The sequence below is a fragment of the Uloborus diversus genome, chromosome 10 (genome assembly GCF_026930045.1).
Source record: "Uloborus diversus isolate 005 chromosome 10, Udiv.v.3.1, whole genome shotgun sequence".
Lineage (NCBI taxonomy): Eukaryota > Metazoa > Arthropoda > Arachnida > Araneae > Uloboridae > Uloborus > Uloborus diversus.
This window is the reverse complement of record NC_072740.1, coordinates 13,966,113-13,991,538: the sequence shown is the minus strand read 5'-3', so window position 1 is coordinate 13,991,538 and position 25,426 is coordinate 13,966,113. Positions and strand designations below refer to the sequence as shown.

General features: G+C 32.1%; 1 protein-coding gene across 1 annotated transcript in view; it reads left to right on the top strand.

The window, feature by feature from the left end:
• The window catches only part of LOC129231663 (uncharacterized), a 121,342-nt gene extending 96,467 nt beyond the window's left edge, over positions 1 to 24,875 (top strand). The window contains exons 4-13 of the mRNA XM_054866026.1: positions 327 to 439; positions 6,809 to 6,870; positions 8,473 to 8,633; positions 11,816 to 11,875; positions 12,471 to 12,521; positions 15,734 to 15,883; positions 17,201 to 17,407; positions 19,056 to 19,166; positions 19,256 to 19,372; positions 23,786 to 24,875. Of these exons, the coding sequence (XP_054722001.1) occupies positions 327 to 439; positions 6,809 to 6,870; positions 8,473 to 8,633; positions 11,816 to 11,875; positions 12,471 to 12,521; positions 15,734 to 15,883; positions 17,201 to 17,407; positions 19,056 to 19,166; positions 19,256 to 19,372; positions 23,786 to 24,045 (1,292 nt within the window). The 3' untranslated portion in view covers positions 24,046 to 24,875. The remainder of the gene's footprint in view (positions 1 to 326; positions 440 to 6,808; positions 6,871 to 8,472; positions 8,634 to 11,815; positions 11,876 to 12,470; positions 12,522 to 15,733; positions 15,884 to 17,200; positions 17,408 to 19,055; positions 19,167 to 19,255; positions 19,373 to 23,785) is intronic.
• The last annotated feature ends 551 nt before the right edge of the window (positions 24,876 to 25,426 follow it).

Sequence of the window (25,426 nt, the reverse complement as noted above, 5' to 3'; positions counted from 1 at the left end):
ATCTGATAGAGAAAAACTAATTTAGTGTTTCGATTCAGCGCCCCAAATGTAGCTAAAATCGGTTCAACAGCTGTGGGTACCAAAGAAAAACAAATTGTTTCCCAGTGTAAAAACCTTCATTAAACCGTCAATTTTCTTTGATGGTAGCATAAGAACTATGAGTCCGTATGTTTTCGTGCACATTTGGTTAATTGTAAATTAGCATGATTTTCAAAAAAACATTTACCGCATACTCTTCACTAGTTAATCTACTCATCTTCATTTTAAGGAGTGAAATTATTAGAATTAGTCAATTTTTTCTGTAGTTTGTCACTTTACTTTTTCAGGAATTAGTCTTGTTGAAGGACGTATTAGAATCACCAACAGACTTTATAAAGTACAATTTAAGGATGAAAGGACTGAAGAATTCAGGAAGCTTTCTTCAGAAATTATACAATCTGTAAGTGTTTATGAAAATGTTATAGTTACGAAATTTAAATCGTAGGAGGAATTTGGAGCAAAATGAAATAGTGAAATGTTTTCAGTTTGTAGCTCTAGCTATCTAACAATATTTTAACTAATTTCTTAAACATATAATTCATTCCAGTCAAAATATAAATACTAGCTATGGACTTCAGGGAAAATAATAGTAGGGGAATGTGGGGTAAAGAGAAATGGGGAAAAATTTACTCTGCTTTCAGCGCCACCTGTCTAGTAATACTTTAACTATGTAGTCACACATGTCGTCGATTCCAATCAGGCAAAATTAACCTCTGAAGATCAAAGCATGTGAGAATACAAGCAATTTTCAAAAATTCATACTCAAATTGTAATACTTTGTTGTGAGTCAAAATTATTTTTTGTTGTTATCAAATGATGAAGTTCTTGTTTTTTATATTTTAAATATTAATTAAGACTTACTAATTCTTGGTGCAGTATTCATTTCTTTAATATTAAGCTTTTTTGTATTTGAAATATTTTGTAAAATTAGTCAAGTGCATGCGAGACAAAGTGGATGGGGCAAAGTGAAATAGTTCATTTCGTTTACTCATTCAATCATTTACTAACTCACTTATACGTAATATTATTCAATCAATTTATTTTAATTCCATCATTTAATAATTCACTTATTTATTCATCCCTTCCCTTATTAATTCACCTCTAATTTATGAGGGTAAAATAAATGAGTGAATTTTTGTTCACTCATTTCCCCCCATACATTAATTAATAAATTTATTTATATTAGTTTGTTGTTTCATCATCTTTTCATTCATTCATTCATCCGTTTATTTACTCATTCATTTAATCAAAAATATTTTTTACAATCGAATAGAAAATATTTCATTCGAAAAATATTTCCTCTTTCACTTTGCCCCATGGAAAACAAAAGTGAACATTTTCCACTTCTTTTTGAAGGCACAAATTTACTGCCAAAAATAAAAAAATATTGTTTCAATGAAAGTTTTATTGTAAAATTCTGTATTCCTTTTCTTTACGCAGTACAGTAATTTTTTAAACAAATTTCCAGTTCATTCTGAAAAAGCAAGTCATCTCAACTATTTCACTTTGCCCCACATTCCCCTATATGTCATTTTCAAAAACCTTTTCAACACCAATTGCAATATTTTGTGATTTAAAAAATTATTTTTGCTATTATAAATAATATTTCGTTTGTAATTATCTTTTTAAGTATTAAATGAGATCAACTATTGTCTAGTGCAGTACTTATTTAGTTTATATTTGCATTGTTTTGATTTAAAATGTTTAATAAAAATTTGTTCACACGGAGCTAAATGAAATAGTTCATTTCGTTAATGTATTCATTCATTTATGAAATCACTTGCTTATTCATTCAATAAGAAGTTCATTTACATTCCTTCATGAATGAATTTATTCATTCATTCACGTATTTTCTTATTCATTCACTATTTTATTAAATCATTTTCTCTTCAAATATTAATTTATTACTGTATTTATTTATTCGTTATTTATTCATCTATTCATTTATTTGTTTATTAAGTCATTCATTTGATGAAAAATATAAACAATCATATGGAAAATATTTCATTAGAAAAATACTTTGTTTTTCACTTTGCCCCAAGCAAAAAAAAAAAAAAAATCACTTTTTTTAAGTACAAATTTACTGCTAAAAATAAGAAGTAATATTTGAATGAAAGTTTTATTATAAAATATATTGTTCTTTCTTTGTGTACAGTAATTTTCAAAATGAATTTCAAATTTGTTCAATTTGTAAAAGGTAAGTTCTCTTAACTGTTTTCACTTTGCCCCACATTCTCCTATATGATCCCATTAATGAGTGAAACAATGAGTAAAGCTATCCGTGGATACGAAGTAGGTTAATGTGGGGGCAAAGTGAAATAGCGGGGGAAAAGTGAAATGGTGAAATATTTACTACGCTTTTAGCACGACCCGATCTGGTAATATTTTAACTGAGTAATAACACATGTAATTTACTCCAGTCAAGAAAAAATTATCTCGGAAAATTAAAACAATATTATAATAGAAGCAATTTTCAAAAAAAATGACACTCATTTTGTAATATTTTGATAAAAGTCAAAAATTATTTTTTTTATTATTATTAAATGTTAAAGTTGTAGTTATTAACATTTTAAATATTAAATTAGACCTTATATTATTCGTTGCAGTATTTATTTATTTAATATTAAGTTTATTTTTATTTTAAACATTGTGCATAATTTGTCAAGTGCATGCGGACCAAAGGGGTTGGGCCAAAGTGAAATAGCTCATTCTCGTTTACTTATTCAATCGTTTATTAAATTACTTACGTATTTTTATTGATTAATTTACTTACATTCTTTCATTTAATAATTCACTTATTTTCTTATTTACTCACTATTCTATTCACTCATTCAATATTTCTCATACATTATTTCATTCATTTATTAATAACATTATCTATTAATTCTCCATGGCTTCTTTCATTTATTGATCTATTACGCTAAAAATATTTTAAATTATTAAATAAAAAACATTTCATTAGAAAAATATTTTATTTTTCACTTTGCCCCATGAAAAAAAAAGTAGTGAAAAATTTTCTCTTTTTTCTTTTTTTTTTTTTTTTTTGAAGACTCAAATTTACTGCCAAAAATAAAAAATATTGTTTCAATGCATATTTTATTTTCAAATTATATTGTTCTTTCTTTGTGTACCGTAATTTTCATGACAAATTTACAATTTGTTAATTTTGAAAAAATGTAAGTTATTTTTACCTTTCACTTTGCTCCACATTCCCCTATATGGAAGATCAGCTTTTAAATAAATATATATATATAATACTATATAATACTGATTTGGTGAACTGGCTTAATACTACCACGGTTAATATGAAATGACAGCTTAAACGAATATTTCGTTAGTAAAGTTTCGTTTGCTAATTATTTACAATAAAAATATCACGCATAATACGTACATTAAAATGCAAGTTTCGTAAAACTTTTGTAAAATACTTCTCTCGTCGCCAAATATTTACGTAATTGAATATCGTAACTTTTAAAAAGAAATCAATCAGCATTTTAATTGGTTGCAGAAGGCCTAATAGGTATGGAGAAGTGTACTGCCTTGGGCAGGTAAACGGCAGTATCTGCAGAAATGAGTTTCGAGATGTTTGAAGAAATGCGTGTTGGATTCAATACTAACAATAGGGAAATGTTAGAATTAGAGGTTTTTTTGCTCCGTTTTTTCATCGAAAGCCAAATAAGCAAGCATGTACAATAAAGCTAACGTACAACAGAATGACAAAAATGCAAAAATTGAAAAATTTGCAGTTACTACCCTTTACCTGCCCACAGGCAGTGTAGATTTTGTATGGATAATAAAGCCCATACATACACCTATTTACCTGTGGTTACATCATTTGCGTAGGGGCCGAAACTATATTTTTTATTGTGAAGTACCATTTAAATACGATATGATGAGATGCGGCCAGAAAATGTGAATATACAAATGCCAATTTTGGTGAAATTTATTCTAAAAACATTTACCCCCCCCCCCACACAAAAAAAGTTGAATTTTAAGAAATAAATTGGATTTTTCTCCATGTAATTAGATTTCAATGTGTCTGTTACTAAAATTGAAACACTAGACTATCTCTATTAAACCAGAGTAGATACCCATTTCTTTATATTTTTTCAAAATTTTACATATTTACGACTGTTACAAATAGCGTTTAATATGAACAAATTCTTGACTTTTTGGCATTTCGCATTAACCGAGTTCAACTACAGAGATACAGAATGGTTTTTTTTCAATGCGTGAAAGTACTTCTTGACATTTTTAAAAGAGTGAAATATATGAAAGCAGAAAAAAAAAACAATGATCAATTCCATAAAGAAACAACTTTCTGCTGATTATAAAATGAAGGATGGCAAAGAAAGCAGATATGAATTTTTTTCCCTTTAACTTTAAGAATATCTGACCTTGCGTACTTACAAAATATTCAAATGTGATACCCTAAAAGTTCTAGTTGCTCCCCCCCCCCCCCTCATTTTCATCAATCCAAATTTTATTTAAAATTCAATCCCTGAAAATGCGCCTGACTAAACTCTTGAGACGTAGTTGCTTGAAATACGCCTGCAGATGCAGTAAAGATGTCTCTACATATAATATTTTTAATATATACATTCATGGAAAAAAAAAAGTTTTTACTTTTCGCACTCCAGTTCACTGATTATTTTGTTGTCACCTCTCAACCGTTGCCAAAAAAAAAAAAAAAAAACCTTTGCATTCTTTGATCGAGCATATTTTTTCAGTTTCTTTATATATTTTATACAAAGTGATAATTTAAAAAAAAAGCAATAATTTTCTAGTATTTTTGTGTTTGAATTTGCATTGTATGCTTAAAAAATCAAAAATTTCGCTCACTGATGTGTTAACCAACTTGAAAACGCACATTGAAAAATTAAATACAGTTTAGTTTAACATTTTGAATTTATATCTACTCTGCAGCTTAAAGACATTTCTTTCTATACATTTATACGTCAAAATAGGAAGTCCTCTCAAGATCCAAAAGGGATGCTTCTTCCTTTTTTTGCCCCTTTTATATGTCGAATTGTCAAGAAAGCTGGTGCGCATTTTTTTCTCTTCCGGAAGTTTGGGGTATTTTTAGGAAAACACAAATGATTGATGAAAGATATAAATAAACCAGAAAATGTCTCATGTGCATAGGATTTTGCTTACTACATTGAATTGCTTTTATTTTTAAGCTTCGTTGTGTATTTTTCTTCAATTATGTTTTAAGAAGTACGACTGTGTTTTGGACTGATTGTATAAATGTATTATTCACTATCGTGTGTTTTTTAATGTAAAAACTCTGGATTTTTTGTTGGTAGAAATCACTTTAGTAGTAGCTCCGTTTTTTTAGTAGTTTACAAAGCGACAATTCACTAAAATTCATTTCAAAGAAAGTTTCGTTTTTTTCAAAAATAACGTAATATTTTTCTCCCCTGAAATACAAAATTGCTTTTTTGGGTCAAAAATTCTTTATTTTTCAAAGTAAAAAGTAATGTGTATCTATTGCGATCTTCATTCGAGTAAATCCTAGTTTTGTGTTTCTTTGCGTTTTTTAAAAATTGATGCTTATCTTTCTTTTTCTTTCTAAAGTCTTTCTTTTTAAAATTAATATTATTCAACAAACAGAAGTTACCAAAACCAAATTATTCTGATGTTCGAATCTGCTCGTGAATACGATCCGAAATAAGAATTTCCACTAGAAATCAAGACCCTTGTATGTGTACCAGTTCCATCTAAAAAAGAATAAAATAAAGTTATTGGTAACTTTAATTGGGACTAACAATGTGATGCCTTATTTTTAAGACCATAATTTATTATATTAACTGTTAAGACGTTAAAGCAGTTTTTTTTTCATCAGGCGATTGAAATTTGGGGAAAAAAAAAAAAAAACGATGTTTCTCTGAATTTTTCATAATAATACTGCTTTCAAACCGCTTCATGAAGAAAGGAATCTGTTTTGTATTTAGTATCATTTAATGTAAGTATTGACTCGGAAAAAGAAAAAAAAAAACATTTTGAAGAAATATTAGTACACCTAAGAATAATAAAGTATGGAAACCGCTGGTGAAAAAGATGTCCCTTTCTCTCTGTCTCTTTTTGTTGCACTCACAAGTCAAGCAAAACCGATCATTTTTGATAATTTGGAACTACTTAGGAGAAGACTGTTTCGCTTCTGACATTCTTTCGCCTAAGACAAGAAGCGAAAATTGCTATCATATTGACGCTTTACATGTTTTAGTTAAGACAAGAAGCGAAAATTGCTATCATATTGACGCTTTACATGTTTTAGTTAAGACAAGAAGCGAAAATTGCTATCATATTGACGCTTTACATGTTTTAGTTAAGACAAGAAGCGAAAATTGCTATCATATTGACGCTTTTATATGTTTTAGTTAAGACAAGAAACGAAAATTGCTATCATATTGACGCTTGACATGTTTTAGTTATCTCCTGAAACGCAGACCTTTTTTCAAGTCATATAATCCATCACTTCTGTAAACGCATACTATAAATATTAATAGGAGTTGGAGGGAGGGGGGGGGGGGGGGGGGTTGGCTGAAAAAGAAATAACTTTTAATCAATAGTTTTGCTGTTTTTAAGAAAAAATGTTCAGAAGTCTTCAGCTTGGGTTATTTTGTAGTTGTTATAGAAAACTTTAAATGACTATTTATCGTGTCTTTAATGATTGTAAGTACATTCAATATCAATATGATGTACTTTTTGTATGTGTAATGTATATATATGCATTACATATACTGAAATATTTTCATTTGTGCAGATGGATGCAATATTTCTTCATTCTCTTCAGCACTATAACAGGACTACCGTTTTGAGTTTTGAGTAAGTACATTTATTTACCATAAAATATAGTCATATATTAATTCATGAATGCAGATATTATGTACATTTTATCTCTTACACTTTGAAAAGCGTATTTTTCGTAGGAATAATAAGCTAAATGTACTTTTCGCATCAAAAGCGAAATGAAAAACAAAGAATGTGGGTACTAAATCAAAATGTGTAGTGCAAGAGTACAAAACAAAACTGAAACAAAAATATAAACTTATTGTATAATTCTCTATTATTTTGTAGCTTCTGCAACAATAAAGTCGTTTCGGGTGAGGAATAATTGCGTTTATTTACACTAAACTAATTTTTTCAAATTTATGTTCGTATACATGTTTTTTTTTAAACGTCGTACTTAGAAAATCGTATTTTTCAGAGAAATAATTAATTAATATTTTTTTTCTCTGTCTATCACCAAATACTAAATTTAAAATGACGTAACATACGCAGAAGAATATAAAGTAGAATGCATGTAAAAATCCTAAGTGTTAAAACCTAAGTGAGAAAACGTTTCAAACATTGAGTGCCTGTAAAATAGAAAAATATGTAAAACTGAATGATGTTATACGTAAACCTTCCTTTCTGGGGAAGTAAGGATACTGTGCAGTGCATCTCTACTAATAAAAAGGCAAACAATTTGTCTGTCTGTGACTTGCCTAGATCCCTGACCGTTTGGTCGATTTTCATGAAATTTGGCACAATATTAGTTTGTTGCATGGGGGTGTGCATCTCGAAACGTTTTTTTCGAAGTTGTTTTCTTTAAATTCCCATTTCAAACCAAAAAACTGCATAAATTTTCTTTTTTCTATTTAAAAGAATTACAGTCTTGTCTCGAATTCGGTACCATTGAACAGAGTGCAAAAAGCTACACCTGATGAAGTTTTCTCATTGTGTTGAAAACAGAAGCTTCTAAATCACATGGAACAGGAGTTATAAGCGTCTTTAAGCTACTAGACTACCCCAAACGGTTTTTAATAAAGAATCGGTTGAATTGAAAGATTTCCCGTGCTACATTACATATTGTCTGTTTTTTTAAGCCATAAAAATTGCTTATTGTACTGCTAAACCATACCTAGCTTTCGCTCCTTTTTCAAAAGCATTCCTTTAGTGAGTAAACTTATGCATATTTGTATACAAACCCCTCAAAAAACGGTTAAGAATTACGGGTCAAGTCAAGTATCAAAAAGTACAGAACCTTTGAGAGAACTCTTTTTTTTTTTGAATGATAAATCTTTTCACAACTCATCAATTCGTTTTTCTCTCCCCCCCCCCCCCGCAATTGTTATTTGCGAATGTTTTTATTTTTTCCAGTCTACAGACGATCGAAAAAGGTTTCATTTTATATTGCTCATTAATTATTTAAGGCGTACATATTTTACACATTTTTCAAATTATATGTTTCATTTATTATAATACAATTGTGCACATTTTTAGTGCATAGATAAATTATTCTTTGATGACTGCTTCATGTATTATGGTATAACTTTTAAAGTTAAAGGAGATTAAAGCTGAAAACAAAATCAAATTAGTTTTCGCATTTCCATCAAAATAATATTCCTGTATATCATATGCCCTTTCCCAATTTTTTGTATTTAGCGAAGGAAGCGTCATCGCAAAATGCCAAATACATTTTACACAACCACGCAAGGATGCTACTCATAAAATCGGCATGACAGTAATAGAAGCCCTGGAAAGATATCATGGATATTTGCCTGGAGGAATGTTGCAAGTTGACATCCGCTCCTTGTGTTTCACTGGTACGTAAAAGTCTTGTTTTCTGTTCGTTACAGAAGGGGGGGTTCCAAAACTTTATCCACTATTGGTATTAATTTGCAAATGCAAGCACTAATTAATATAATGCGTGGTCTAGGTAGGATAAGGTATAAATTTGACGTAGTAAGCTGATAAGTTGGCAAGTTATGTCGTGCACGTGCGGATGGTTGGTTCCTCGTTATTTTCATAACCACATCACAAGTTTATTTTATAACCACTTACACAGGGTGGTTATAAAATAATTTGAGGTATTCAGAGCCTTCTAGCGAGTTAAGTATTGGACGAAGTATTGCTAAATTTCATGGGCGTATATAGTTGACCTTGAGATTTCAATTTCTGAAACAAACGAGCTGATGTGTGCATCACAGGACTTCCTTTTACTCCAATTTAAGGTCATTTTCTCATTATTGGCAGTTTTAATATGATTCAATAGTTTACTCTCTAAATATCACCAACAGTGGCCAAATTGAAACCAGATTTAAAAAATAAAAAAAAATAATTAAAAAAAAAATCGCCAAATTTGTCGACAAGTTGGCGACAAAACTTGGCGACCAAAAGACTGGCGATATATCGCCAAGTGTCCGCCAAATTATAACACCACTTGAGTTTACATCGAAATTAACAATGATTTCCCCCCAAAAAGGGGCATAAGACCCTCTTTGAAGCATCCGAATACAACCAAAAAGGAAGGTGCACAACTAGGCCTCACTAGGAGTCTACGTACCAAATTTCAACTTTCTAGGACATACCGTTTTTGAGTTATGCAAGATACATACACACATACGCACATACATACGGACGTCACGAGAAAATTCGTTGTAATTAACTCGGGGGTCGTCAAAATGGATATTTCGGGTGTCTGTAGGTTCCTAGGTATATATCCACGTGTGGTCAGGTCGAAAAAAAAACTCAACATTCATTCTGGGGTGAGAAAAATGGAAATTAAGGCCGATTTTTGGGTGAAAATTTTTTCGCGAATACAATACTTCCTTTTTTGTAAAAGGAAGTAAAAAATAGCACCACAAATTGCCACCTCAAGTTACTTATAACTACTTATACACGGTGGTTACTGAAGTGCCGAAATAACTGGTATACTCATTCATATGAAAATAACAAAGGTATGAAACCAATCAGATTAATGTGGTGCGATCCGCAGTTTTTATGTATTGGACGACAAGTGTGTGGCAAGGATTTTAAAGTCTGGTGCTTCTGGTAAAATGACAGGTTATCGTGATTTAAGTGAGACTGAACGTGGCGTTCTAGTTAACGCGCGAGAGTCGAGGCATACCATCTCTTGCTTTTCGATAAAATTTGGATTTTCTTTCCCGACCATTTCTCAGGTGTTCCGTGAACGTAAGGAATCTAGAAACATCGCATCCCAGACATCACGGTGGCTTAAAAAAGATTGCATTAGAAAGAGATCAAAGATGGCTGGCGAGAATCATTGAAGTAGAATTCGATGCTGGAGCATCAGTGGCGTACCTAGAATGGGTGACACCCGGGGCGGTAATTTGTGGTGTCATCCCCCCCCCCCTCCTACAAACGCAAAAAAAAAAAGAAAAAAAAAAGAAAAAAAAAAGTTTTAATGTTCTATGCAAACATAAAATTCATACAATTTTCAGAAACAACTACATCTGTGTTTCAACGAAATTTGAAATTAGCTAATGTACAAAGGACAAATAAAAACTATGAACGCTTTTTATATAATTTACCCTAGACGCATATGTGCAGGACCGTCGTGAGGTGAAAAAAGTAAGGGGGCGCATGAAATTGCTGGCTTCTTAATTATTTTAAAAGTATCTCAAACGCAGGGAAAGATATTGAGTTTCAGCTTTTTGGTTTAAGGTAAAGCCACTACTAGGGTACTAGGTCTAAGTATTGACAATATGATTCTAATCCTGAGTATGTTATTCAGTTCATGGGGGGGGGGGGGGGTCCAAGGGTTTCTCCCTCGGAAAATTTTCCAATTTGCATTCTTAAAACTGCGGGGAGAAGAGGTTCGGGAGAACTCCCATGTTAGTTTTTCAAAATTGAAACGTTAAAAACGCAAATGTTTTCTCCAAATATGCTAGGAAAAGGGAAACTCGGGGTAAGTCCCCCAGAAATTTTTCAAAATTCTAGTTCTTAAAACGTAGTTTTAGACAACCTTTGGTGATGTTACAGGGAGGAGAGGTTCTAGAGCCCACCCCCATTTTTAGTGTCCTCCCCCAGTAGGATGTCTGCCTGCGCAAATGTCAGACCCCCTCCCCCCAACTCATAGTGATGCTACTCTGTTTGATAGATTAAATATATTTTTTAATGTTGGGGGCAAAATTTCAGAACTGAAGTATCTATAGTTTCATATAAACTCTTAAATCCAATTTGGCATCAGCCCAGCTCTAGAGGGTATCTTCCAGCGCAAAGCGCCCCCCACGGTGATGCAACTGAGTTTGATAGAGAAAATACAATGAGAAAAATTGGGGGGGAAATTTTTTTAATTGCAGTTTTTATGTTTTTTCAAAAACTTGCAATTCCACTTTGGGTTTTACCCCCCCCCCCCGATAGGTAACACCCAGGGTGGACTGCCCCCCCCCCTGCGGTGCCACTGTATATGCATATATGTGTGTGTACAAATGCCAAACAATGATAAAAGTCTTTGTTGCGGAGGGTACGCTTCAAAAATTTTACCATGGTTCGGCACGTGTGATAGCATAGCAACTTGTTTTTCCTGTATTAGGACTGTGCAGGCAGTGAAGCAACTTTTACAGCATTTATTTGTTTTCAATGAGTTTTTTGGAGAAGTCTCACTAATTTAAAGAAAATAAAGATATTCTTATTTCTTCAAAGAAAACTTTGATGTTTTTCTTTTTCCAAATAAGCTTTTTATAATATTAACTTATTGACAAACACAAGGACACATTAGTTTTTAATATGGAAGGGAAATAATTTGCGCATACTCGTAAAAAACATGCTAACACCGTTAAAGAAAATTTTCTGTAGACTTATATAACTTAATGATACGTGCTTCGAGATTTGTAAAACTAGTTTCAATAAAACTATAAATTGTATGTTATGCTTGCAACTTGTATCTGTTAATATCATTAGAAATTAATTTACGTATATTCTTATGATAAAATATAACTGGTGCTCATGTTAGTGATCAAAAAATATCCTTATGCATTTGCAGGTCTTCCCAACGTTATTGATCCAGTCTTATCAGACGCTGTAAAGCTTCCTAGTAAGTCTGGTATGTGTGAAATTTTTATGTTTGGCAAATAAAGTTGTCGTAATGCCGTAGAGTGCATTTATATCATAATTATAATTATACTCAATGTTACTTAGTTAAGAAAGGAAAATGATTACATCATTTTATTTTTTATTTTTTTTTTAATTTTATTTCTTTATTTATTTTATTTTATTTTTATTAATTTATTTATTATTTTTTTTTTAATGTAAGAATCGTTTTATCCGTTTATGTATTACAGTTTCGTTACCATTCGTACTTCTGTTTTATTTAATATTTTATTTCCTTAATTTTTTATATTCATAAAAATTTTATATTAACGTTAAGCAATGCAATTATTTTAAACTCTATGTAAGTAGAAAAATTGGTGTGTATTCAAACATATACCTGGCATAGTTTTTAATTTTCTCGTTTTTACGTTTTTGTACAGATATACGGCGTTTTTTTCTTGGCGCCAATTTAGGGCTAATTATTTTGGCACAAAAATATTTGTTTTACACGTCGCTCTGAGTTATAAATCTCTTGCGTTCGCTTACGATATTGACTATACAGCTGATGGTCATGTTAGTGAGTAAAAAATATCCGTATGCATTTACAGGTCTTCCCGACGTTATTGATCCAGCTTTATCAGAGGTTGTAGAGCTTCCTAGTAAGTCTGGTATGTGTGAAATTTTTATGCTTGGCTAGCAAAGTTGTCATAATGTCATAGAGTATATTTATATCCTAATTATACTTAATAGTCAATGCTACTTAGTTGCAAAAAGGAAAATTACATCATTTTATTTATTTTTATTTACTTATTTATTTATTTTATTTATTGATTTAATTTTTTTATTTAATTTATTGATTTTATTATATTTATTTTATTTTATTATTTATTTTATTTATTTTATTATTATTTTTTTTAACGCAAAAATCATTTTATCCATTTGCGCATTACAATCTTATTTCCACTTGTAATTCTGTTTTATTTAATACAGTCGATCTCGTTTATAACGAGCCCTGATTTTACGAGAACCCGGATTTAGCGAGGAAATCAGAAATACTTGGTTGGTACACTGTCTATGGGAATATAACGCCCTTTTAACGAGCAAACTCCGTTTAAAGCGAGCAATATTTGTGTGATTCGTAAAATTTCCATTGACTTCCAGCTCAGTTTAACCTTTTTTTTTTTGGGGAAGGGGGGGGGGAGATTTTCTTAAACATTCCTAAGTCAACCAAAGTTCGTGATAAATAATTAATCCTGAGAACAAGCGATGACAACACTTTTGTTTTTAATTTGTGGATTAAAGAAACATTTAAAAATTATATACAGGGTGTCCCAAAAGGTCGTTTACAAACTTAACATGCAAGTCTGTCATATCATGATGAACAAGATTTACATAGGAACATGTGCTTGCAAACGCAATGTTGGCGCACTACATGCACTAAAGTCAGACACTAACGGATACACGACATGTCGCATATCTCTTACACAAAGACGATTTTACACAAAATTTTAGTTTTTATGGAAAGCTTGAAGCAATTGCTAAAATTTGCGACCCGCCAGCTCTCATAATCACGTTGCAACGACAACGCAGCTATCGGTGAAATCTTGTCGGAATAGATCGTTATTACGACGGTCGGTACTTTGTCGTTGCGACGCGTGTATGGCAGTTAAAGGCAACAAATTTCAACAACAGCTATTAGCCTTCCTTGACAACTAAAATGTTGCGTAAAATCATTTTTGTGTAATAAATATGCGACATGTGTGCATCCGTTAGTGTCTGACTTTGAGTGTATGTAGTGACCAACATTGTGTTTGCGAACGTATGTTACTATGTAAATCTTGTTAATCATGATATGACAGACCAGCATGTTAAGTTTGTAAACGACCTTTTGGGACACCCTGTATATGTATGTATATGTGTATTCCTCAAAAACAATGACAAGAGAAGCAGAAAGTTCAAAGCAATGTAACCAACTTATTTGGTGCTGTACAGTGATTAGAAAGAAGAAAGAACGCAACTGATGAATTTTTGTGATTTTTTTTTTTCACGAACTCGCTTTTTACGAACACTCGGTTATAACGAGCAAATATCGCTGTCTCTTTGAACTCGTTGTAAATGAGTTCGACTGTAATTTATTTCCGTAATTTAATATTCCTGGTACATTCTATTTTGCAATTACTTTAAACTCTATATAAGTAGAAAGATTGGTGTGCATTCATATATACACCTGGTGTAGTTTATCGTTCATACGTTCTTCTTCAGATATACTGCGTTTTTTCTTGATACCAATTCAGTGCTAATTATTTTGGCGATAATATATATATATATATATATATATATATATATATATATATATATATATATATATATATATATATATATAATATATATTATATTTTTACGTAGCATGCTCTCAGTCTGAAATTTTTTGCGTTCGGTTTACGATATTGATTGTATTACTTTGCTTGTCTACCGCTCAAACGTTCTTTCCATCTATTGGAATACGTGGAGAACGTAACCATACGAGCACATTATAGTAAACATACTCGAAAATATTTTATGAACTGAATTTATAAGGCCAACCTAAGGTTCAAGGCGTACTATCTCGCTAATTAATGATTCATTTGGCTCCAATTTGTGTACATTCATCAAATGACTCATAAAAATAAATTAAATTAAATTAAATAAAAAACATTACTTTAAAAAAAAAGGTCTAAATTATGTTTGTTAGCAGTTTAACGAAAAATGGTGGATTGGCCTTATTAGGAACATGGGGCCAAATGAGGCCAAGTCTGAAAAAACGCCAAAAAAATACGATAAAAAAATTGAAAAATTCTTTATCGTCAATATAAAAACATATAAAATCGCACGTAATAAACTCTAAACATTATCGAAAATTCGATACTTACTTCAACGAAAGGGAGAAAGATCAATACTCATACTCGGGACACTGATTAGTCGTTATTTTCTATTTTTTTATCACTCCTGTGCACAGTTCGTGCACATATGGGCAGTATAAGCAGCACAGGATCATATTCTCCACCTGGTCTTTCGATGTCTTAATAAGGATACTGGAGTCCTAATAAGGGCAATCATGGCCTCATTGGGCTTCAGCCGAGGCCTCTTGGGCTTCTCTAGGGTTCTCAACTCACAGGAAAAGAAATGGTACACAGCGACATTTTCAATTTTGAATTCGTAACCTACTTAAATTAAGCTTTCTAGAACAGTTAACAACTTTTTTATACTAGTAAACTACAGTGAACTATGAAGAACTTTCTTTTTTAATTGTAAAATAAGACTTGGCAATTTTGACAAGACTCTCTTGTAATAACTGTTGCTGCACTTTTGCCTGATGATAACAAATTGCTTGTTGATAATGTTTTATCATCAATTAGGCTGTCTGATGATAATAAAATCAAACTCTAGCTAATCTTTGCTATCCTGCATAGAAAAATAAGGGTTGGCCTTATTGGTCTACATGGACTAATTTGACGCTCCTACCTCATCGAAAATCAGAATTCTCACCTAACCAAAAGTCACTTTTTTTAAAAATGTAAGTTTAACAATACGGGACAGTTCTTTGCTAAAGATCTACAATGGTACTCCAACTTTGCAACATGCGATGTTCTAATAATATATTCATTATTATTATTTTTTATTCATTTATTTTTATTTTTGAGCGTGGAAAGTTTTTAACATATGGGGCTGAGTCGTATACTTTGGTTTTATGCAGAAAAATAAGTGATTTTTTTTTTGCCGCTCAATGTTTTTAGTCGAACAGAACGTTATTTTTAAAAAGTGCCTCCCTGAGTTGTTTTTTGTATTTTACTTTAGGGTCATCATTTGTCAATAATTGTTTATTGAAATCTAGGTACGTGGGGTGCGTGGTCCGAATGGAGTATATGTGCAGCACCTTGCGAAATGCAAACAAGGTATCGTAAATGTATAGATATTTCCACACCTTGCGCAGGAAAAGAAAGAGAAGTCCGCAGTTGTCCGTGCGATGTAAAAGATGATCTGTGTAAGTTATTTTGTAATGTTCACTCTTTAAAAAAAAAAAAAAAAAAAGCTAACACGTTTCTGACGTGTGTTGGTAACGTACGTTTGTGGTTTTGCTGAAAGTTTTGAGAGTTGTCATATTTAAAAGCATATTTACTGTAATCACAATTCTAAAACCATCAACCAGCAACACCTTCAACCAATTTTCAAATTCATTTCGCTTCTTCAATAATTACGTAAGGTTAATTCATTATTTTTTTTACTAGTTAGTGGTTTGCTCTTAATGTTTGTTAAAGGAGTATGTACTAAGTTTTAATTTCGTAAACTTTCATGTATCAAACGACAACGAAATTTCTCAAACAGTAGTCAATGAAGGCTTTAAGAAATCCAATGTTTAATGTTTGTGCTCTGGGCTGGATAAACATCTATTTACGCCCCAGGTCAAACTTACAGATTACGCTCGAACTCTATTTGCAACAGCGTCTCACTCCCCTGCCCACTCAGAGGAGTAGCACTTCTGTTTGTCAAAATAAGGAAGGAGTTACTTTTTATATTTTCCTTGGATGATATTAGGAAGAGCGGGGTTCGGGAGCGTTCAACTGGAAATTTTTTGAAATTGAAGACTTAGAAATTCAATTGTAGGCTATCTTTGACAACGTTACGAAAAAGATTAGGATTCGGGACTCGCCCAGAAAAAATTTTGAAATTGAAGTCCTAAATACGCAATTGTGGGTCATCTTTGATAACATTAGAGGAAGGGAGGATTTCGGAGATTCTCTTTGTAATGATGTGGGGTGAGACATTCGGGGGTTCTCAGAAAGTTTTTTGAAATTAAAAACTCCTAAAGACGAAAAATCGAAAATTCCTAGAAATGAAATTTTACAGTTTTCAAAATATTGTTCAGGGGAAGGGAAGAGGACGCTCCCTCACAACTGTTTTGAAACAGATGTTATACACGAAATTGTTGGCCATCTGACGATAAGAAAAGGGAAAGAGATCAGAGAAGGAGGGGAATTAGGAGAATTTTAAAGTCATAAATTCGCAATTAAAGATGATCTTTAATGACTTTACTACAAGACATAAGGCTCGAAGAGAGACTAGCAATTTTTTAAAATTTACGTGAAAAAAATGTTTTAGACGCTCTTTGAAGCTTCCTTCCCACTTCATTGACCTCTTGTCAAACGTGCTCTTGTCCTGCTATATATATGTTTCTGGATGCAAGCGTACTTTTTAAAATATGTGCTAACATATAAAATTATATAAAGACACATGTACAAGCATTAAAATGATATGTAAGCATATAATTAAAAAAATGACTTTTATGTATTTATTTTTGCAGTTACTAACAATGCAACAAGTGTAATAATGGAATGTAATGGTGATTGTGCAATTGGACACATCTGCATATTTTTGTACCAAACGCCATATGCTCGCTGTTTGGTGCCAAGAGATGTAAACGATCCCTCAGGTTGTGGTGGCTGGTGTCTTGGTCATCATCAATTATGCAAAAATTTAGGAAACGCAACATTTCAATGCGCAATTGTTCGTAAGTAAAGTAGTTATCAGATTTATAACTATATACTATTTATTTTAATAAAATTGGTTGTTTTAGTAAAGTAGGGACAACGAGAGTAAGTAGAGATAAAAGACTCTTGTCCACGTTCGAACCACTGAAACAAAATAGGAAATAATTCTTAACGCTGTAGAACAAGAGTTCTCAAACTGTTTTAGATTATGATCCACTTTTGAAAAACTAAATTTCTCAACAGCGTTAAAACGACCCACCTCCTTCTCAGTATATTATTATTGCACCCATGCACGTCAGTATATTATTATTACGTTGCACGTTATTTTTGAAAAAGGTTTTATGGATTAAAAGGAAAATTTTGTTCTGATTTAAGAAAAACATATACATATAATAAATAATAGTTTTACAAAACAAATTCAAATAACTCTTGTGGGAATGATGCGCTTATTTTCGATTGTTGATGATGATGATTGCAATGCAATGGAGGTCTATTCAAGTTATTCGAAATATATCGATTTATACGATATTTTCGAAATTTGCTTTTTCTAGTTCATTTCACTTTCTTGGTTTTAATTGTCCGAAATCTAACTTTAATGGTGTGGAGGTGTAAACAATAGTGATACCTTTCAAGTTTCTGTGAAACGAATTGTAGAAGCTTGTTGCACAGATAACCAGAATTGTACCTATTTACTACAGTTGAAGTTCAGTTTCAGTAATATATTTTTGGATACTTCGATAAGTTTTCATCGGCTTTCAGTATTATATCAGTAGTATGTATTATTTTCCTGGGTAAGACACACCATCCAGTTCTTACCTTGGCAGTTTTCTATTTCTTCAGAAATGTAGAAATTAAAATTGTCTTTGAAAGTATTCAAATGTTTTGTTGTTTTTGTAGTTGAGTATACTTGTGGTCAATAATTCACAGACAAATTCCTAAGACGAATCCATTACATTCCAGTTACATTTTTAGTGTTCGAGTGAAAAGAGTTTATTTATTATTGAAGAAACAGACCGGAATCTCTGTAGATTTCAAAAACAGAAACTAAACAAAGTGACAGAAAGATAGGGAGGCCATTAGGGCAGCAGTTCTCGCAGTTACTATTTCAACGTGAGATGATGAACAAAATACTTCAAAAATTTCTTTTTCTTTTGTACGAACACGCTTTTACTTTATATCATTAACATGAAAAATTGCACAAAACGTAAAGGAATAAATTAAATTTAAAAGTGTAATTTATAAAAAGTAGGTTTTCTTCTAACCTTTAGAACCTAAGTTTTATTTTCCATCAAAGAACAGAAGTTCTCCTATGTCTATTTAAAATTTAAGTTAAAAATAAGCAAAATCTTTTAAATCGTTTTCGCTTTTTGGAAAGAACAACAAAGCAGCATCTTTTTCGCCATATTATAATTGTATCGTTTCTAATATAACCTTTTTAGTTCAGCACTGAAAAATGCACTTTTTCATATTTGATACCTAACATTTGTATCGACGATGTTTATCAAGCAATATGAAATAAATCACTTAAAGGTTTTACACTTAAAATGTATTTCAATCTATAAAACTGGCAATATCTCCTAATGATTAATGATCATTTTAGCTGTAAATATTAAGAATGAGTTGTTACTTATGCATGCATTTTGACTTTGTATCCCATTGCATTTTCAGCTCCATGTAAAGATGGTGAGTGGCAATGCTCAAATGGGCTATGTATTCCAATAACTGATATCTGCAATGGTCATGAAGATTGTCTGGATATGTCTGACGAATTAAATTGCAGTAAGAATCTCTTATTATTTTGTAGTGAATTCTAAAATGTGGGTCTATGGGTTTGTTTATAATGGTTCTAATACACTTTTCTTACACAGACTGCGGTAGTGGCTACTTCCGTTGTGGAAATAATACTCCATGTTTACCAGATAAATTTAAATGTGATGGAAAAGTGGACTGTTGGGATGCTAATGATGAGCTTAACTGCACTAAAAGTAAGTAAAAGTAGCAATCAGAATTATGACCATTAGGTATTAATGTTACAACATAAGACAACCCAAAAGAAAAAAAAAATCCTTAATATGCACGAGAACTGTTAAAAAAGTAATCGAGTTTTTTTTTTTTTTTTTTTTTGTTTGTTTGTTAGTGAAAACCAGATCAAGTTAGTGTCGGATTTTTTAATTAAGACAGTCGGATTTTTTAATTTTTAGAAAATGAGGAAAAGCCTAGAGCAGCGCTACTGCATCATAATTTTGCCAAAAACTGAGGTACAGTCAAGTGGAGACTGGAAAGAAGCACGCGGTTTTCGGTGACGTTTTTTCTGTACATTTCTCGCGCTTGATTTCGTCGTTTTTGGCTTTTGTTCTTCAATAGGCTCCTTACTCTCCTGATATGCCTCCTTGTGACTTTAGGCCTTTCCCCAAACTCAAGAGGCGATTGAACGCATGAGGCAGATATAGAAATAGTGCTAGGCGAGGATACCGGAGAGTAAAAAGTTCTTCCTCATACAATTTTTCATAACTAAGCTCTTTTGAAATGTCTTTAGGCTCCCATACTGTCCCCGATTTTGTGAAAGCATTATTAGACGCAATGGCATCGTCAGAAAAATATTATTGGGAGGGGGGGAGCAGTTTTAACACTGCTTTTTTCAAGTTGCTTCAAATTGTGGCAGGTACGGGGGACCCTGGAGTGAAAAATGTATCTATATACGAGGGCTGTTGAATAAGTAAAAAGACTAAATTTATAAAAAATACAGAACAACTTAAATCTTCATAATTTACATGTTTTTTTTTTTTTTTTTTAAGAATAACTTCTGGGGGACTAAATGCATTTATTCCACTTCTTAAAAACTTGTGAACGTTAAGTTTGTGAGAACTCATTCAAAACCGCCTCCGCAGAGTTTAGACATGCTTTGTTGCTTTTAAAATGTTTGCCTCGTAATGGTTTCTTAAGTTAAGGAAACAGCCAGAAATAGCTGCTGTAAAATAATTCTGTGATTTCCCTTGATGATAACAACAGCAGTGTTAATCATTGCCTCTGTGATGGACATTGAAGGTTGTCCCTCACGTTCAATATCTTCCACATTTTTCTTGCTTTCCTTAAGAGCATTATGCCAGCAAAATGTACTGACTCTAAACATTGCTTCATTGTTGAAAACTTCACGTATCATATCAAAGATCTCTGATGCTGATTTTTACAGACGAAAACAAACTTTAATCGCATAACTTTGTTCCAACGACGCTTCCATTTTGGCATCTTGTGGGCGCCCATCAACAGGCTTCAATTCAATCAGGTGATACTCAGGAGTCTGTACGGGCCAGCTATCGATAGATTTTGTTGATACAGACAACAGACATTTTTCATGCCAAAGAAATTAACATTCCAATGAGTGGTTTCGCTGCAGTAAAATTAGTCTTATTATTTATTGAACAGCCTACGTATATAGCAATCAATCTATCTATATTTAGAGAGAGAGTTTTTTCCGGTTTAGGAGGATTACTGATTCTAAGTAATGTAGCAACATGAGCCTAATCGTAAGAATAATATTCGCTCGGACATTTGGGGTTCAGGGAAGAAATTTAATCCTCGGAAATTTTTTGAAATTGAAGTTTGGAAAAACGCAGTTTTAGACGATCTTTAGTAATATTAGTGGAGAAGATATTCGGGGGGCCCTCCACCGGTACTTTTTTGAAATTGAAGCTCTAAAAACGCAGTTATAATGGTTCGTGTTGTTTAGGATGAGTAGGGGTTTGGGGCTTCCTCAAGGAACTTTCCCGAAATTGTAGTTCTATAAACGCAGATTTAAACAATTTTGGTGTTGTTAAAGAGAGAGATTGGAGGCTCACCCAGATTTTTTTCGAAATTGAATGCTTAAATAGTGCGATTGTAGGCCATGTTCAGGAACCGGAAATCTTTTGAAATTAACGCTCCGAAAAAGTTGAATTTAGGCCACCTTCGATGGTGTTTGGGAGAGGAGTTTATAGGTTTTTTCTCTCAGCCATGTTTTGAAAATAGAGGCTTGAACACGAAGTTTTAAACGATCTTTGCTGATATTAGGGAGAGGGAAGTTTCAGGAGACTTCTGGAATTTTTTCCTATTTGAAGTCTTAAAAACGAAAGATCTTTAATGGTGAGAAGGAGCGTTCCGCGGGTATTACGGTTGGGGGGGGGGGGGGGGCTCTTCTGGAAGTTTTTCGAAATCGAAGTTCTAAGCACGTAATTGTAGGCTATCTTTGTTGACATTAGGAGAAGAAATCAAGTTTGGGAACTCCCCCACTTAGAACTACTGGTGTTTTATTGCACTATTTTAACTCCTTCTCTCACTGTATTTCAGCTTTTTTTTTAAAAATAATACTTAAAACATATTTCGGTGATCAAGGTCATTTTTCTCCACTAAACTACGATTTTCGTGACGATATTTTTATTTAAAAAATTAGAAATATAAATGTGTTGGCAGCCTCTATGAAGCTAGTCTGTTCATTTATTTATTCATGTTTTAAATCTAAAGCTTTCCATAGGTTTGTAAAATGTAATACATATTTTTTTTTCCTTAAAAATATGTTTGGAACCTACGTTTCGACAGCCCTTGTTTAGGTAATTTAGTAATACATAATCTCGATCTTTCTAAAGAATATTTTAAGATTGCACCTTTTTTAAAAATAAATTTACACAAGAAATTATTTATTTTTCACTTTTTATTTGCTGATTTGTCATATACTTGTTCACATTGTAAATCACGCACTCGTTTACATTGTAAATCATGGAGAAAACAAAAGATGATTTCGATTTGATTTTCTCAATAGGAATTAAACTTATTTCTCACTTAAGTACTTGTAAAATCTCATTTTCTATATCTAGTTGAGTATATTTTTTCTTTCTTTGAAACCTTTGCTTTAAGCTTGGGTTATATTCACTCTTTGATTGCAAACCCTCAGTAGCTCCATAAGGTTTTCTGCACCATTACCATGTCTTAATGGCTGATGCTAGACTCGCTAGCAGGCCCGTCATTTAGGGAGGTCAGAAGGGTCAACTGCGCCCCGACTTTGAGAAATTAATGTATTTATACAGGTAGAAGGGCATGGTTCTTGCTGTTTTTTGGAATAATTTACATCGAGTATATATCCTTTGTCCCCCCACCCCCCGCCTGCAAAACTTCGCAAACGTTTTAGACTTCTGATAATAATTAATAGAGCGTTAGCAGCAATTCTTTGCTACTAAGCTGTCATTGTAGACAGTTGCTTTATCTTTGTGTTATTTTTTCTGCAGTTCATTTCTTTATTTCAAGGTTTGTTTGTTTTAATTACATAATAAATTAAATATTTGGCAGCTTTACTCCACATAATTAAGCATGTGTTATGTAATTGTGCTATAAAGTCTTTGGAATTGAAACAGTAATAAGTACCCCTAAAACAATGAATTTTACCATCCCAACTAATCTGGGGGTCCGAGTTTCAATTATTGAGGGGGCGACTATCCAACGGCGGCGGCGCCTATGATTGGACGAATCGCGATTTTATGTACCTTTGAATCCTAAGCCAGTAAATTAAGCCAGTTAAATATATTCTTTCACACTGACTTCTGACTCCCATGTTTCTCCTATCCGAAACAAAAGTTATTTTATTCAAATATGCTGTATTTTTGAATTGTGCTGTTTAGAAATAAATTATAGAATATTTAATGGGATAGTTTGATAGTTATAGCAAATTTATTTCCTAGGGAGCAGCCCCACCCCCCGCCCCTGATTGAGAGGTTATTGCCGCTGGAGTCGTTTACTCATTTTACTTGAAACTAAGAAATCCGACTTTACGAAAAAAAAAAGCTTTATTAATTTTTTTTTTGTTTCAAATTTACCTGCATATCATCAGTTCATCATGTGTGTCGTTCAATGTAAAAGTGGTTCATATTTTTAAAATGCATATTTGTTTGCTAACTGGTATGACATTTAGTTATATATTCTATAATTAAAGCGAAGCAAAGCACTCTTTGAAAGACAAATATCTTATCACTAACAGTAGCTGAACACTTATATTTTTTTCCTATGGGAAAAATTTGCCAAGGGCTTTATAATGAGGTAGAGTAAAATTATTTACAAGGAGATACACCACTTTTTCAATGAACGACTCATTTGTTATTAATTCAGTTAGACATAAATCCACAATTTATAGTTCTTTGACTCTTTTTTTTTTCTCTTTCTCACATACTTTAATTCGTACCGTAAATTTTACTACAAAGAATATCGTGAAACTTTTTCCATTTCTGAGTGTGTGTTAGTAAAAAACTTTTATAATGAGGAAATTAGTTAGTTTTGCTGCTTTTGATTATTTTCTGCTTTGTTTTTTTATTTTTATAAGTGCATTTCTTTGAAGAGTTTGATTAATTCACGGTTTCTTCCCGTACATTTATTTTCAGGTTGTCCAACAAATGAATTTAACTGTAATAATGGCATGTGTGTCGGTTTGGACCTCTTTTGCGATCGTTATCCTGATTGCTCTGATGGCACGGATGAGCCAGATGGTTGTGGCGATCCTTGTTTATCGACACAAAAGGAATGCAATAATGGGAGATGCATCTATAGCGAATTTTGGTGCGATGGTGTTGATGACTGTAAAGATGGAAGTGATGAAAAAGATTGTAGTAGCACAAGCTCACCACTTAAAAAACAACCATAATGATGCAATGCCCAATTCATTCAAGACATATCTTCATCATTTGTTATGACGTGTTACTTCATAATCAATCAGTAATGTTTTTATCTTTTATACAATTTTACATGGATGATTTAATGTTTATATTTGAAATCATACAAAAAGCTGTAAAAATGCTTTTTATTCCATTTGTGTTTTCTCTGCATCTTTTTATACGTCTATTTTTACGTTATTCATTTATTTCAACTACGAAAAAGCATTATCATGAATTTGTATTTCTAAAGAAGTTTAAAGGTCTCAAAGGACGACTTTTCATCTGTGATAACATTGTTGGTTGAGCCTAAGAACAATGGCATTTTGACACGACTTTTTGATTCTAGAAAATTTTATTAGTTTATTTCAATGCAAGTGGAATATTATATTTAAATGTAATTTCCTTCTATCATAGAAGTGTGTTCATTTAAGTGAAAAAATTGAATTTAGGTTTTTCCCCTCTTGCTATACCTTTTGTAGCGAAAAGGATAAACCACTGTGAGCATGAATGTATGAAATCACATGAATGATCAAATATTATCTATATAGCGCTCATGTGATTTTATCCTTGTGAATGACTAAATGTCACTCTGAAGCAAATGGAAGAAATTTATATGAATAAAGAGCTTTTAACTCCTCGTGAGTGGTGTGAAGTAAGAAAGCGTTCTAACCAGGGCTCGCTTAACTTATCAGGCAGCCCTAGAGACCAAACCCCTTTTTCAGGGTCGTCAAATCTTTACAATTTTAGGTATTGCCTGAAATAATTTTCCTTAAAGAGCAGGAAGCCTAAGTCACTGCTAAGTTGACCAATTCAGTAATCAAGCCCTGGTTTTAACGTAGGTTTATGGTGTTATTATGTACATCGAAAATATAACTATAAACGACTGTTTTAAACTAGCGTAAAAGCTTTTTAATGTGCGAAAATGTTTGAAACTATAATAATATTTTTCTTTTTTTTTTAAACTCCAAAAAAAAAAAAAAAATTTGATTTCACTTGTACGTTTTTGGCTCATTTTTGCAATGCTTAAGTGAACACACAGAGATTATCAAGAAAACTTAAGTGGTTTCGATGCATTTTATTTCTAAAACACATGCTTAGTTTCTACATTCTATGATTTAAATTGAATTTAAGACATTATGTTTTCAAAAATTGTAGAAACTTTTTTCAATTTTAAAATAAAATGAAAAACTAGTGAACTTTCATAAAGAAAAATGACAGCTCCCATAGAAATTAAAGTTCTAGCATCTGTGATAGTAGTGTTTGACTTCATTGCGAAGTTTATTTAGATGTTAAACAAGTAAACATCATGTTATGTAAAGTTTGTGCTCGCTCTCTTCACTCAGGAGCTATGTTAAAAATGATTAAGATGTT